This window comes from Branchiostoma floridae, chromosome 17, assembly GCF_000003815.2.
Source record: "Branchiostoma floridae strain S238N-H82 chromosome 17, Bfl_VNyyK, whole genome shotgun sequence".
In the NCBI taxonomy this organism is placed as follows: domain Eukaryota; kingdom Metazoa; phylum Chordata; class Leptocardii; order Amphioxiformes; family Branchiostomatidae; genus Branchiostoma; species Branchiostoma floridae.
The window spans coordinates 89,570-101,866 of record NC_049995.1 but is presented as its reverse complement, the minus strand read 5'-3'; the positions used below and the strand labels follow the sequence as shown (position 1 = coordinate 101,866).

The 12,297-nt window shown below is 40.1% G+C and overlaps 1 protein-coding gene across 1 annotated transcript in view; it reads right to left on the bottom strand.

Moving 5' to 3' along the window:
• The window catches only part of LOC118404933, an 81,357-nt gene that overhangs the window by 27,413 nt on the left and 41,647 nt on the right, over positions 1-12,297 (bottom strand). The window contains exons 18-30 of the mRNA XM_035804318.1: positions 10,528-11,634; positions 10,051-10,227; positions 7,202-7,318; positions 6,659-6,805; positions 6,258-6,374; positions 5,763-5,873; positions 5,179-5,292; positions 4,398-4,514; positions 3,873-3,986; positions 2,343-2,474; positions 1,527-1,669; positions 890-1,072; positions 177-341 (exon numbers count right to left, since the gene is read on the bottom strand). Coding sequence (XP_035660211.1) covers positions 177-341; positions 890-1,072; positions 1,527-1,669; positions 2,343-2,474; positions 3,873-3,986; positions 4,398-4,514; positions 5,179-5,292; positions 5,763-5,873; positions 6,258-6,374; positions 6,659-6,805; positions 7,202-7,318; positions 10,051-10,227; positions 10,528-11,634 — 2,744 coding nt within the window. The remainder of the gene's footprint in view (positions 1-176; positions 342-889; positions 1,073-1,526; positions 1,670-2,342; positions 2,475-3,872; positions 3,987-4,397; positions 4,515-5,178; positions 5,293-5,762; positions 5,874-6,257; positions 6,375-6,658; positions 6,806-7,201; positions 7,319-10,050; positions 10,228-10,527; positions 11,635-12,297) is intronic.

The window sequence follows — 12,297 nt, the reverse complement described above, 5'->3', positions numbered from 1 at the left end:
TGCAACTAGCACAACAAGGCGATGACAATGAAAAGCATGATGATGATGTTAAAGATGACCATAACGGTGCTAATTATGATGATAATGACGATGATGATGATGATGAAGGTGATAAGGATAAGATAATGGTGATGATTTTTTCTAGAAGTTGTAAAATACTTTATTCTTAAGCTTACGTTCTGTTTGGTGTATATTGCTTCCACGGACGGTACGCTGTCCCAAGTCACAACCAGAACCCAGGTAGTTACAAAGGTGTCACTGAAAGACTGGTTCATTCTCTCGGTAACCATGTCAAACATTGCTTGGGTGGCACCATCAACAGAGTTATCATCAGAGTACACCTGTTAGGAACAGAAGGAGAGAATCAGCCATTGTGCACACGGCTTGATATCACACGGTAAGGATTAAAAAAACCGGAGGTACTAGATCAGTAGTATTTTCCTGACCTAGAATTAAGTTTAGAATTGCAATGCCATGTCATGTCACAAAGATAACACCAATGACCTAGAAATCCTACCAGTCTTTCTTTCCATTTATTCAATTTGGTAGTACTACGTTCTATTCGACATAGATGTTTCAAAAGTTCCAACACTTATTATGACTTTATGACTTTAAAATAAGGCATTCAAAAAAGGTCATTTCTTTAGTTTGTCTTGCAATAGTTGGTTCTTTCTCTTCAGTTCATACCGCAACAGTTGTCTCGTAATGTTGGCTAGTTACACTTTTTACCAGACAAATATGATAAAATTATAGGAATATGGTGACCAATTGTTTTAAGCTAAATAGTAAATACTGCAGAGACGTGTTAATAGTCGGTTACCTGATACACGTATTATGTATTGTGGAAACCGAATAATACCGAGTCTTGTTTGAATGTATTTTCATTTACCTGATACCACACTTTCCCAACGTCAGTTGTTAGATCAACATCTCCCCAGGAAGCTGCTATCATGGGAGGGAACCCTGCCTGTACCGTGTTGTCACTACTGAACGGGCTGGGGTTGGGGTACGGTTCTCTCCGTGCACGGGACTGCGCCGTCGGTGGGAACACTATCAATCCGTTATCTGAGAACTGCAAAGAAAGTGAGATACCTTCTTTAGCACAATGTAACCTCATTGCCCTTTGTATCAGTAGTGTCGTGGTAACACATTACAATTAACATTTAGTTCACCTTTATCCGTGGGGTAACCTATATCCTATGTGTTGATTAAAAAAGTACCTATGGATATCTGATCTGTCAAAATGGACAATGGTTTCAAATCATTATATTTTCAAACTATTGCAGTTTGAAAAGACCGTCATTTTACTTGATATCCCAAAATACCTTGTTTTAAAAAGAACGGTTATAGGTTACCCTGCGGATAAAGGTGTACTAGCGTTACATGCAGTAATCATTTCAAATAGATAGAAAAGACATACAAAATCAACAAGTAACATTACTCGTATTCATTTCATGATTGAAATAACCTACTGATATAGAATTATATGAAGTCTTGGTGGCGTGAGAAAAGGATGGCCAACTTACGTAAAGGCTGTAGTAGAACTCTCCAAAGAAGGGGAACCCTACACTGATTTCAATCAATGATGGTAGTGAGATGTCTTTGTGCTCGTTTGTGTCAGGTAGCGATGTGTCTCCTTGTTGTTCTCCGTATGGAAACAGGATAATTTCTGTGACATAAAACACATTTTGATTATGGTTACTTAAAGTACGACAGTTTGTTATACGATAACCAACTTTTATTTCTTAATCAAGGGTATATGCTGATTTTTACAATATGGTGCAGAATAATACATGATTGTGGTATATACTAATTATATTGGGCGGCATTGGTCTTCAAATTCCTTTTCATGAAGCGTTTTGTCAATTGGCATTAGAAAGTTAGAAGAAGCCGCGTGCAGTGGAATTGATATGACATTCTAGAAACACATTATAAACCTAAAAAGCCCAAATCGTAGAGCCTGCTAAGTACCTAGGTTGACATAATAGCAACATCATTTTCGACGGGCTACAAAAAAATTATCTATAAAAACGTCTTCGTTTATTAAATTACGGGTCTAATGCAAATGTGCAGATGTTGACACACTGGCGCGCCAAATCCGTAGGTGTTTTTGGCACCCTTTTTGACAAATTAGCCGTGTCACTCCACCGTCATGGGGGCAGGACTTCGGGACCTACTGATTCCGATTTCAATCTTCTATCCGTTTCGCCGCACAGACTTCCCTCTACGTTAATTTGCCAGGTGATTATAGATTTAGCAACTTAAAACGCAACCAATTAGACAGTCAGAGTAATATTGCTAAGCACCTGTCAGTGACTAATAATAAATGCATTATTTCTCACCTCTACATATGAGGTTTTCCTTTGTTAGGTCATTTCCATAGAAACCTTCATGGCACGTGCAGGTGTAGCTTCCGGGTGAGTTAGTGCAGTTAGAGTTTTTGTGACATTTGTGTAGAAGACACTCGTTCACATCTGAAGACAAACAAACATAGTTTATTTTACATATTATTAGGCTGACTGCGCACAAAAAGTCGTATTTTCCTGGAACTATCGTAGTAAACGTAGTATGTTCACAAGTACAGCAGGGGTATCCTGATAATTTATTGTCATATAGCCTATCCAAACAAACCCATATGAGACATACAAATTCTTGTGTGACGCATAATCTTTTGAAACTATACTTAATACTATACTATGATATACCATGCTATACTAAATATATTTGTCTAGTTTATTTTGGTACACTAGAAGATACCAGGTATCATTTTGAAACCAAAATTTTCACCCAAAAAATCGAACATTGCAATCTTGGTATGTCAATTCTTTCAAAATCTACTCTACTATAATGTTTGATTGAACATGCCTCTCTGCTGAGGGTGATCATTACTCTTTTCTGGGTGTTATTTGGATTAGTAAATATTCTGTGAATACTTCTTCTGATTAGACGTTTCTATTAAACATCTGGAAATTCATTTGACACTAATTACAGCGTTATAAAAATATGAAATGGCTATATGATAATTGCCATTATCGTGTATCCAGGGGACGTAGGCCAATCAGAAGGCCCCATTTCATGTTGGTTATGACGCCTTAACAGATGGAAAATCATTGACAGCCGTCCATTAATAGTTTCATTAACACACATGTGCATTAATGACTTTTGAAAGTTTCAACCAATCAGAAGGACAGACAGAAACCACTCTGACCAATCAGAATGAGATAAAAAGAGAATCGTGACCAATGAAAAGTATGATTACATCTACTACTAAGGTAGGGTTATTCCCCTACAGGTATGGCAGGGGGGACGGCTCCCTCTATTAACATCGGTAGTGCGCGTTTCTATTGTTCAAAGAAAACATTTCCCGTCTTAAACCAATATTAAATAACCTGAAATATTTATAACAATAAAATTGATTTCAATTTATGTCCAACTCAAACGGAAAAACTAGAAATAAAATTGTTTGCACCCCTCAATTCAAGTTGAGCGATCCGCATATGACAATATGAATATCGCCATTGTCCGCCACTTTGGAACCAGAACTTTAGTATATAGTTTATAAATAGCGTCCATGGCGCTGGAGAACGAAAACGCGTTGCCTTTCTTCGGGGAAGACGTGTCTCAGTTCATAGCGAACGAGATTCTCAAGAGCTGTCAAGCACAGGGAATGTCACAGAAAAGCTGGCAGAGATTTACCGCCCTAGTTAGGTTATGAGCAAAGTCATAGTAAGGCTTCGCTCACTCGGTGGTATTATTCGGTGGTTATAGCAAAGGACCAGGCGTTATGACACCAAACACACCTCAGGCGGGTCATTAACCCTTAACTATCATTTGTGTCCAGGCGTCCAAACATCACGATGTGAATGACTCACCATCCTCACAGTTCACACCCTGCCATTCACTTGTACAGTCACACGTGTACTTGCTCAGTCCGTCCATGCAGTCTGCTCCATTTTGACAGGGGCTGGAAGCACACTCATCGGTTTCTGTAAGAATAAAGAACATTAAAATTTGACATATATCAGTGACTATTTCCAATACTCCAACAAAATTGAAAAAGAGGGGGGATTACCAAATGTATAAAAAACGTCTGAACAGGAAATGTGCTTTGACAGATAATGTACCAAGACAAATTACAGTCGATATATCATTATGTACATGCCATTCATAAGCATTACCCTTATGCACCAACCAATAGTCACACATTGGGTATTATTGACTCAGAGGTAATATGACACATAGATGTGTCAATATCTCGAATGCTAGCCTTATAAGCAATATGGCATATAACAAGTACAGATATGACAGAGTGAGTTAGAAGGTAAGTACGTAGCAAGTTTCATAATGTCTTCCTTCTTGCAAAATAAGTTAGGTAATAGAATGTTGAAATATTCTACCGGTGCATTCAAATCCATCTCCATGGAAACCTTGTTTACAGGTGCAGGTAAAGGAGCCGTTTGTGTTTTTGCAATCAGCATTCCGGTTACAAGGATCGGACACGCACTCATTGATATCTGTGGAAAAAAGGGACAAATTGTACTTAGTAATGACAGGCAGGTTATTTCTCGATTACATTGTTACCACGTAACTAGACCCGAAGTCCACTTCGATTTGAGCTCAAAAGGCCACTCCAGGGTTACGGGCTATATTATTGTAACTGTTACAGCATCTCTTCTCCTTACGTAGCTTGTAAGGACTAACTGACCCAATAGGGGAAGTACGGCTTAGGAAGACTGCTCAGGAAATTCCCATTCCCTACCCCATTCCCTACCCCTACTGTATTGTTAGTTGCACACATATCTAACGTTATCCACTAAATCCTATTCAAAACATTTTAATTGTAGTGCTGCTCTCAACATATGTTGGGAAGCATATGTTGGTACTGTTTTCACTATGCTACTGTGCTACTATGTTACTCACATTCCAAATAACCCTATAAAGGTATACATCATTACAAAGCTGAAGATCTCTACTTTCATGTGCTACAAGTGAAAATTTGGCAGCACTACAAGGGTTAAGAAAAATCTGACATTACAATGTCGGGGGGGGGGGGATCTTCATAAATGTGATGGTCGTAGTTTAGCAATTCAATCCCTGTGCAGCCAGTGAAAAGGGGAAAGCAATATAATGCAAATATGGCATACGGGCACTAAACAGAATGAAATGCATATATCTTACCCTGTTCACAGTTGTTTCCCTCCCATCCATCCACACAGTCACAGCTGTACGCATTGATCCTGTCACTGCACGTCCCATTGTTGAGACAGGGTTTAGGGTCACAATCATTGATATCTGGCAATAAAAAGGAAGTCTTTGAACATTCTGAAGAAGACATGATAAAAAGGGAAGACACTGTTTCTCTCCAGCCATGTGGCAATGTTTTTCTGATATGTTGGTAAATATCCTGTAGCTATAGTATTTTCCAATCTCAGAAGACATAAACTTACCGCACTGATTTTCGTGAGTATACAAGTTCATGTTTCTTCAAAGTATTTAAAACAGTCGTAGTTTGAAAATTCATGTTGTTTTGGCAAAAGTCATTTTGAATCCAACTTAAAGTACAATTTCCAATACAAAAATATGAATTACCTATATTTTCGACTGTTTTCCGAGGGAAGAGAAATCTATCTCTTTTGTGACGTCACGCTAAAAGCTACCGATTGCTCAATACTTGACAAATACTTGAGTTGGACTGTCTGGGTAAGTCCTACTGCTTTGTGATAAATTACAGTTCAACTTAACTTCAGAAGAAACAGACTTACTTAATTCACACGTGTCACCAGCGAACCCCTCCCGACAGGTGCAGTTGTACCCGTTGATCCTATCCACACATGTTCCTCCGATGCAGGGGTTGGAGTTACACTCGTTGATTTCTAGGTGATAACATAATAATAACCAATTTTTGACCATCAGAGATGTGAAAACAAGATCATAGTGCTATTCTCGATTCCGAGTCATGTACTCGTTCTTTCTCTGAAATTTTGATCGCATACAACTGTGTCCCGGATGTTAGTCCATTTGTTTCTATGAATAATCCTAGTATGATTTGTCAGTTCCAATCCCTAACCAAAATTGCGAAGAAATCAAAATAGCGCAATTGTTTTAAACATTTAATTTGATACTTGACATATTCATCTACCTCATAGGGTAAGTCGTTATGATCCGCTCATCGATGAGATTATAACACCTTCAATTTTCCTATTTCTTACATGTTTTTCAATAAGGTTGCGAAATAGAGTCATGTACTGTATTCACACCTGTGCAAACGGTGCCCGACCCAATGTATCCGTCCTGACACTGACAACTGTAGCTGCCTGCTGTGTTGGTGCAGTTGGCAAACTCGGAACAGGGTGCCGACAAACATTCGTTTACATCTGAAGAGAAACAAAAGATTTTCAGCAGCAAAAGGTTCCAATATTTTATCATGGAAAGAACTGTTGAACTTGGTCGATTGGTTGATCCAAGCCATGTGGACGTGAACACACAAATCGCTTGTCATACATTCGGTTGGGAGGTAAAAGGCGATGGAAGGCGAGGGATGGGCTTCATCTTTCAATAGCTTGTCCTAGACCCGGTATATAACAACCACTGTCCCTACAGCGTCCAAACCGTACAAACTTGGACTAAAATGTATATATCACACAAGATGATGACCTACCCTCACACGCAGTCCTCCCATCACCAGTATAGCCGCTGGGACACTGACACGTGTACGAGCCATACGGAGAGTTGATGCACCTTGCGTTAGACGCACAGGCTGGTCGTCCCAAACAATAATCCAAACCATTTTCACATTCATTGACATCTGCAAAAGATCATACATTATTTTTTACCGTCAGAAGACTTTTCAAACCTGACCAGGACTGGTAAAAATATGGGAATTTGGTTCGACAAGTGCTACCTGAATGTATATGTGGGTGCGTGGTTATAAACCCTTCTTCAGGACCAAAAGGTCGAGAGTTCAAAACTTGGTTGTTGTCCCAGTGCGCTCTACTGAATACGTTAATTGTCATCAGCATGCCATAGGAGTTTACATGGTAAGGGGAAACATTTTTCCGAAGCAATGATTCTACAAATACTGTACATAACGCCTGTCCTCTCTGTAGGGCCGGTGGTAGAGCAGCTCTTTAGTGGTTGTTGATGACAGAATATTGTAACATACTTGCAAATGCTATGTAGTTGAAACATGCAAAGAACTTACCTAAGCAAAACTGGGAAAGGCCGAAAAACCTATATCCTTTGTAGCAGTCGCATTTCCGAATACCGTCATCAACAAAGCAGCTTCCAAACCCGCAGGCCCTATTACAGGGTGTTATTGCTGGAGAGTAAGTGCAAAACGGCATCATGGTAAGTCAACAGCCATGGTTTAGTAACAGTGTACAAAAATGAGATGAGTACAAGAGATGTATGCCGATTGTCTATATATGAATGTATGACCTAATGTTGTAACTTGGCAACTTCAGATTCTTCATTGGTCACTAGTGCACTGACATCGAATGCTTTCTGAAAAGTCTGGCAGTTTCAATTTTTCCAGTTGTTAGCGAATATTGAGATTCAGGCTAAAGAAATTGTTACTTTTACTAATTGTTACTTTTGATTAAGTGCTGAACGCATGATGTACCCGCAAATGGGAAAGCAAAGAAGCATAAAAATGTCTAAAATAATTATTGTATAAGTATTATTCCTTCTGTAGCTTTTAAGCGTCTGCGTGTCCTCTCTGGATATCATCTTTAAAGTCGACATTAGGTTGGACACCTTAGGATCTAAAATGGCATGCATTTCATTTGATTTCGATGTTATATTATTGCAGCGAACCTATTGTCATATATAAAACTAGAGTTCGGGGATCTCATACCTCCATGAAATATTTATTGCTTTTTTGTGGATGGTATGTATGTTTATAGTCGGTTGTATTTGAGAGTAATGGTTATATAATATAAATGTTATGGGAAAGTAGTGGTGTATTTATTTAATGACACAGAGGATGTCCATCTGATTAGTAATTATCAAAATGTGACACTTAATTGTGTAATGTGCGTTTAAGAGGTCGACGGCATATGGTAGCGTGGTGTTCCTTAAGCTTGATGTTTGGCATTTAAATATCTAAGGTTGTCAGGATTATTGAGGTTCGACTATGTGCCTCAGAGCTGTGTGGTGGGAGGAAGTTGGGAAACTCAGAAAGAAGAAGGGATGTGGCCAACTTTAGTCAGATGGTGATTTGATTTTCCACCAATATGTCATAACATCAGCTGTTCACACGGTACAAAAACGAGATGCACACTTTCTTCTGAAAGCCCTACACCAACTGTAAGATGAATACTTGGCGCCAACCCCGTCTGCTAAAAAACAAGTACCATTGGCTACGAAAGAGACAACTAACAACTTTCCCTTATCGTAACAAAATCAGAACAGCTGTATCGCCCATAAAACTTCTGACACCCAACCCAGATGAGAGGACCTAATGGCATTTTAATCACCATGTCACTCAAATCAGCAGTACAGTATGTGAGACATCCATACCTGTTAAGCATTATCGTTAAATGTACCTCAACTTCTTACAATTATACTTACGCTTCACATCTCCATGATATCCTAAGCAGACATAAATAAAACTAATTATCATATTAAAAAAACTTGGGGTTCCCCAAACAGCTGTCACCTCATCATCTGCTTGGAGTTAAGCCCATTAACAAACACATAAAGCACGATGCCTGTACCAATATATCTCAAATATAGGGGTGATTTCTGATATTATTACATCGATTATAACGACAGATACGGCCCCAAAAATCTCATCGCTTCGAGCTTTTATCACACCCCACCAACACAACAAGTATGAAACCAATCCATCCAGCCGTTCTTGAGTAATCATCTACACAGACAGAGACACATAACAGAAACTAGAGTTCGGGGACCTCATAACTCCATGAAATATTTATTGCTTTTTTGTGGATGGTATGTATGTTTATAGTCGGTTGTATTTGAGAGTAATGGTTATAAATGTTATGGGAAAGTAGTGGTGTATTTATTTAATGACACAGAGGATGTCCATCTGATTAGTAATTATTAAAATGTGACACTTAATTGTGTAATGTGCGTTTAAGAGGTCGACGGCATATGGTAGCGTGGTGTTCCTTAAGCTTGATGTTTGGCATTTAAACTGTCTAAGGTTGTCAGCATTATTGAGGTTCGACTATGTGCCTCAGAGCGGTGTGGTGGGAGGAAGTTGGGAAACTCAGAAAGAAGAAGGGATGTGGCCAACTTTAGTCAGATGGTGATTTGATTTTCCACCAATATGTCATAACATCAGCTGTTCACACGGTACAAAAACGAGATGCACACTTTCCTCTGATAGCCCTACATCAACTGTAAGATGAATACTTGGCGCCAACCCCGTCTGCTAAAAAACAAGTACCATTGGCTACGAAAGAGACAACTAACAACTGTCCCTTATCGTAACGAAATCAGAACATCTGTATCGCCCATAAAACTTCTGACACCCAACCCATCTAAGATGAGAGGACCTAATGGCATTTTAATCACCATGTCACTCAAATCAGCAGTACAGTATGTGAGACATCCATACCTGTTAAGCATTACCGTTAAATGTACCTCAACTTCTTACAATTATACTTACGCTTCACATCTCCATGATATCCTAAGCAGACATAAATAAAACTAATTATCATATTAAAAAAACTCGGGGTTCCCCAAACAGCTGTCATACAAATGACCTCACTATCTGCTTGGAGCTAAGCCCATTAACAAACACTTAAAGCACGATGCCTGTTCCAATATATCGCAGATATATGGGGGATTTCTGATATTATTACATCGATTATAACGACAGATACGGCGCCCAAAATCACATCGATTCGAGCTTTCATCACAGCCCACCAACACAACAAGTATGAAACCAATCCATCCAGCCGTTCTTGAGTAATCTTGTACACAGACAGAGACACATAACAGAAAATATAACCTCCATGACATTTCATGGAGGTAACTATTGCCCTGAGAAGAAAAAATGAATTGTGTTGATCTGAATACCTTCACAGCTTGGCGGTGTACCATTCCATTGCCCATCACTGTCACACGTGAGAGTTGTGTCCCCGCTCGCGGACTGAAACCCCTCTTTACATCTGTATACAGCAACAGATCCAGTGGTTGTTGAGGTCAGATCAACCTCAGCATGGGAGGCCTGCAATGGGCAGCCGCAGTCTACAACTAGGACACGAGTTAGAATGGTAAAATTGGGACGACATATTTCGTTTTCCTCTAAAGCTATTGTATAGTGTATTAACTCAATGTCACCAAGTACTGAAGAAACATTCCTATTATAACTCACTCACTCAGCCACTCACACACTCACTCACTCACTCACTCACTCACTCACTCACTCACTAAATCAATCAATCAATCAATCAATCAATGACCTAACCACGAATGTACTCACTCACTCATTCATTCACTCACTCACTCACTCATTCACTCACTGAAAGCTGTCCATAAACAACGAAAGCCTACCTGCTGTTGAAACCGTTGGTCCGGTTACGTCTGCTGTTTTTGTCGTTGAAAGCTGAGTTGTGATTGGGACCATCGTAGTGACTGTTGTTGTCCGCTCTGCAGTTGCGACTGTTGTTGTCGGCTCTGTAGTTGTGACTGTTGTTGTCGGCTCTGTAGTTGTGGCTGTTGTTGTCCGCTCTGTAGTTGCGACTGTTGTTGTCGGCTTTGTAGTTGTGACTGTTGTTGTAGGCTCTGTAGTTGTGACTGTTGTGGTGGTGGGCTCTGTAGTTGTGTCTGTTGTTGTTGGCTTTGTAGTTGCGACTGTAGTTGTCGGCTCTGTAGTTGCGACTGTTGTTGTCGGCTCTGTAGTTGCGACTGTTGTTGTCCGTTCTGTAGTTGCGACTGTTGTTGTCGGCTTTGTAGTTGTGACTGTTGTTGTAGGCTCTGTAGTTGTGACTGTTGTGGTGGTGGGCTCTGTAGTTGTGCCTGTTGTTGTTGGCTCTGTAGTTGCGACTGTAGTTGTCGGCTCTGTAGTTGCGACTGTTGTTGTCGGCTCTATAGTTGCGACTGTTGTTGTCGGCTCCGTAGTTGTGACTGTTGTTGTCGGCTCTGTAGTTGCGACTGTTGTTGTCGGCTCTGTAGTTGCGACTGTTGTTGTCGGCTCTGTAGTTGCGACTGTTGTTGTCGGCTCTGTAGTTGCGACTGTTGTTGTCGGCTTTGTAGTTGCGACTGTTGTTGTCGGCTCTGTAGTTGCGACTGTTGTTGTCGGCTCTGTAGTTGCGACTTTTGTTGTCGGCTCTGTAGTTGCGACTGTTGTTGTCGGCTCTGTAGTTGCGACTGTTGTTGTCGGCTCTTTAGTTGCGACTGTTGTTGTAGGCTCTGTAGTTGCGACTGTTGTTGTCGGCTCCGTAGTTGTGACTGTTGTTGACGGCTCTGTAGTTGTGACTGTTGTTGTTGGCTCTGTAGTTGTGACTGTTGTTGTGGTCGGCTCTGCAGTTGTGACTGTTGTTGTCAGCTCTGTAGTTGTGACTGTTGTGGTGAACTCTGTAGTTGTGACTGTTGTGTTTGGCTCTGTAGTTGTACCTGTTATCGTGGTCGGCCCTGCCATTGTTGATGCAGCGGTCGGCTCTGTATAGGTAGATTTCATGGTACCAATAAAATCTAAAATACTAAAATACTTTGTATATGAACAATGCATTCATTCTCAAGTTATCGTGTACAACCACAGAAGCACAGTTGCGCACACTCAGGCAACCACGTACAAACGAGCGCTGCCGAAACGAGAGCTGCCGAAAACTTTTGTCCAAGGAGTTGGAGGATGTAATGGAAATAATTTAAACGTTCATTTACATACGTTCATTGCTTTCCTACTAAAATACCTCCTGTGTGAAAATTTATGTCTATGACAATATCACCATAACTAAATTGCATGTCAATTTCTACCGATATTCCTCTCTTCCTCAGTTGCATATGTCACATGTTTGAAATCGCTGTCATGGAATGATCCAAATTCATAAACTTTCTTCATCAACCATACAGATAACCTCCTTATCTGAATGAATAGGGATCATATAAATCATTATTCAGACTATCTACATACAAAAAGCATGACAATCTGTCAACGCCGTTTTTTAACTTCTCTCTTTCATAAATTGAAGCAATAATGTAGCTGTTCCAAAATAACCACTGGGAAGCCGAAACCTACACTACCAGCCCGGAGAGTTTTATGTATTTATCACGACAGTTGTATGTCCATCAACACGAGATATCGGACTCCAAGTTCCGCTGCAG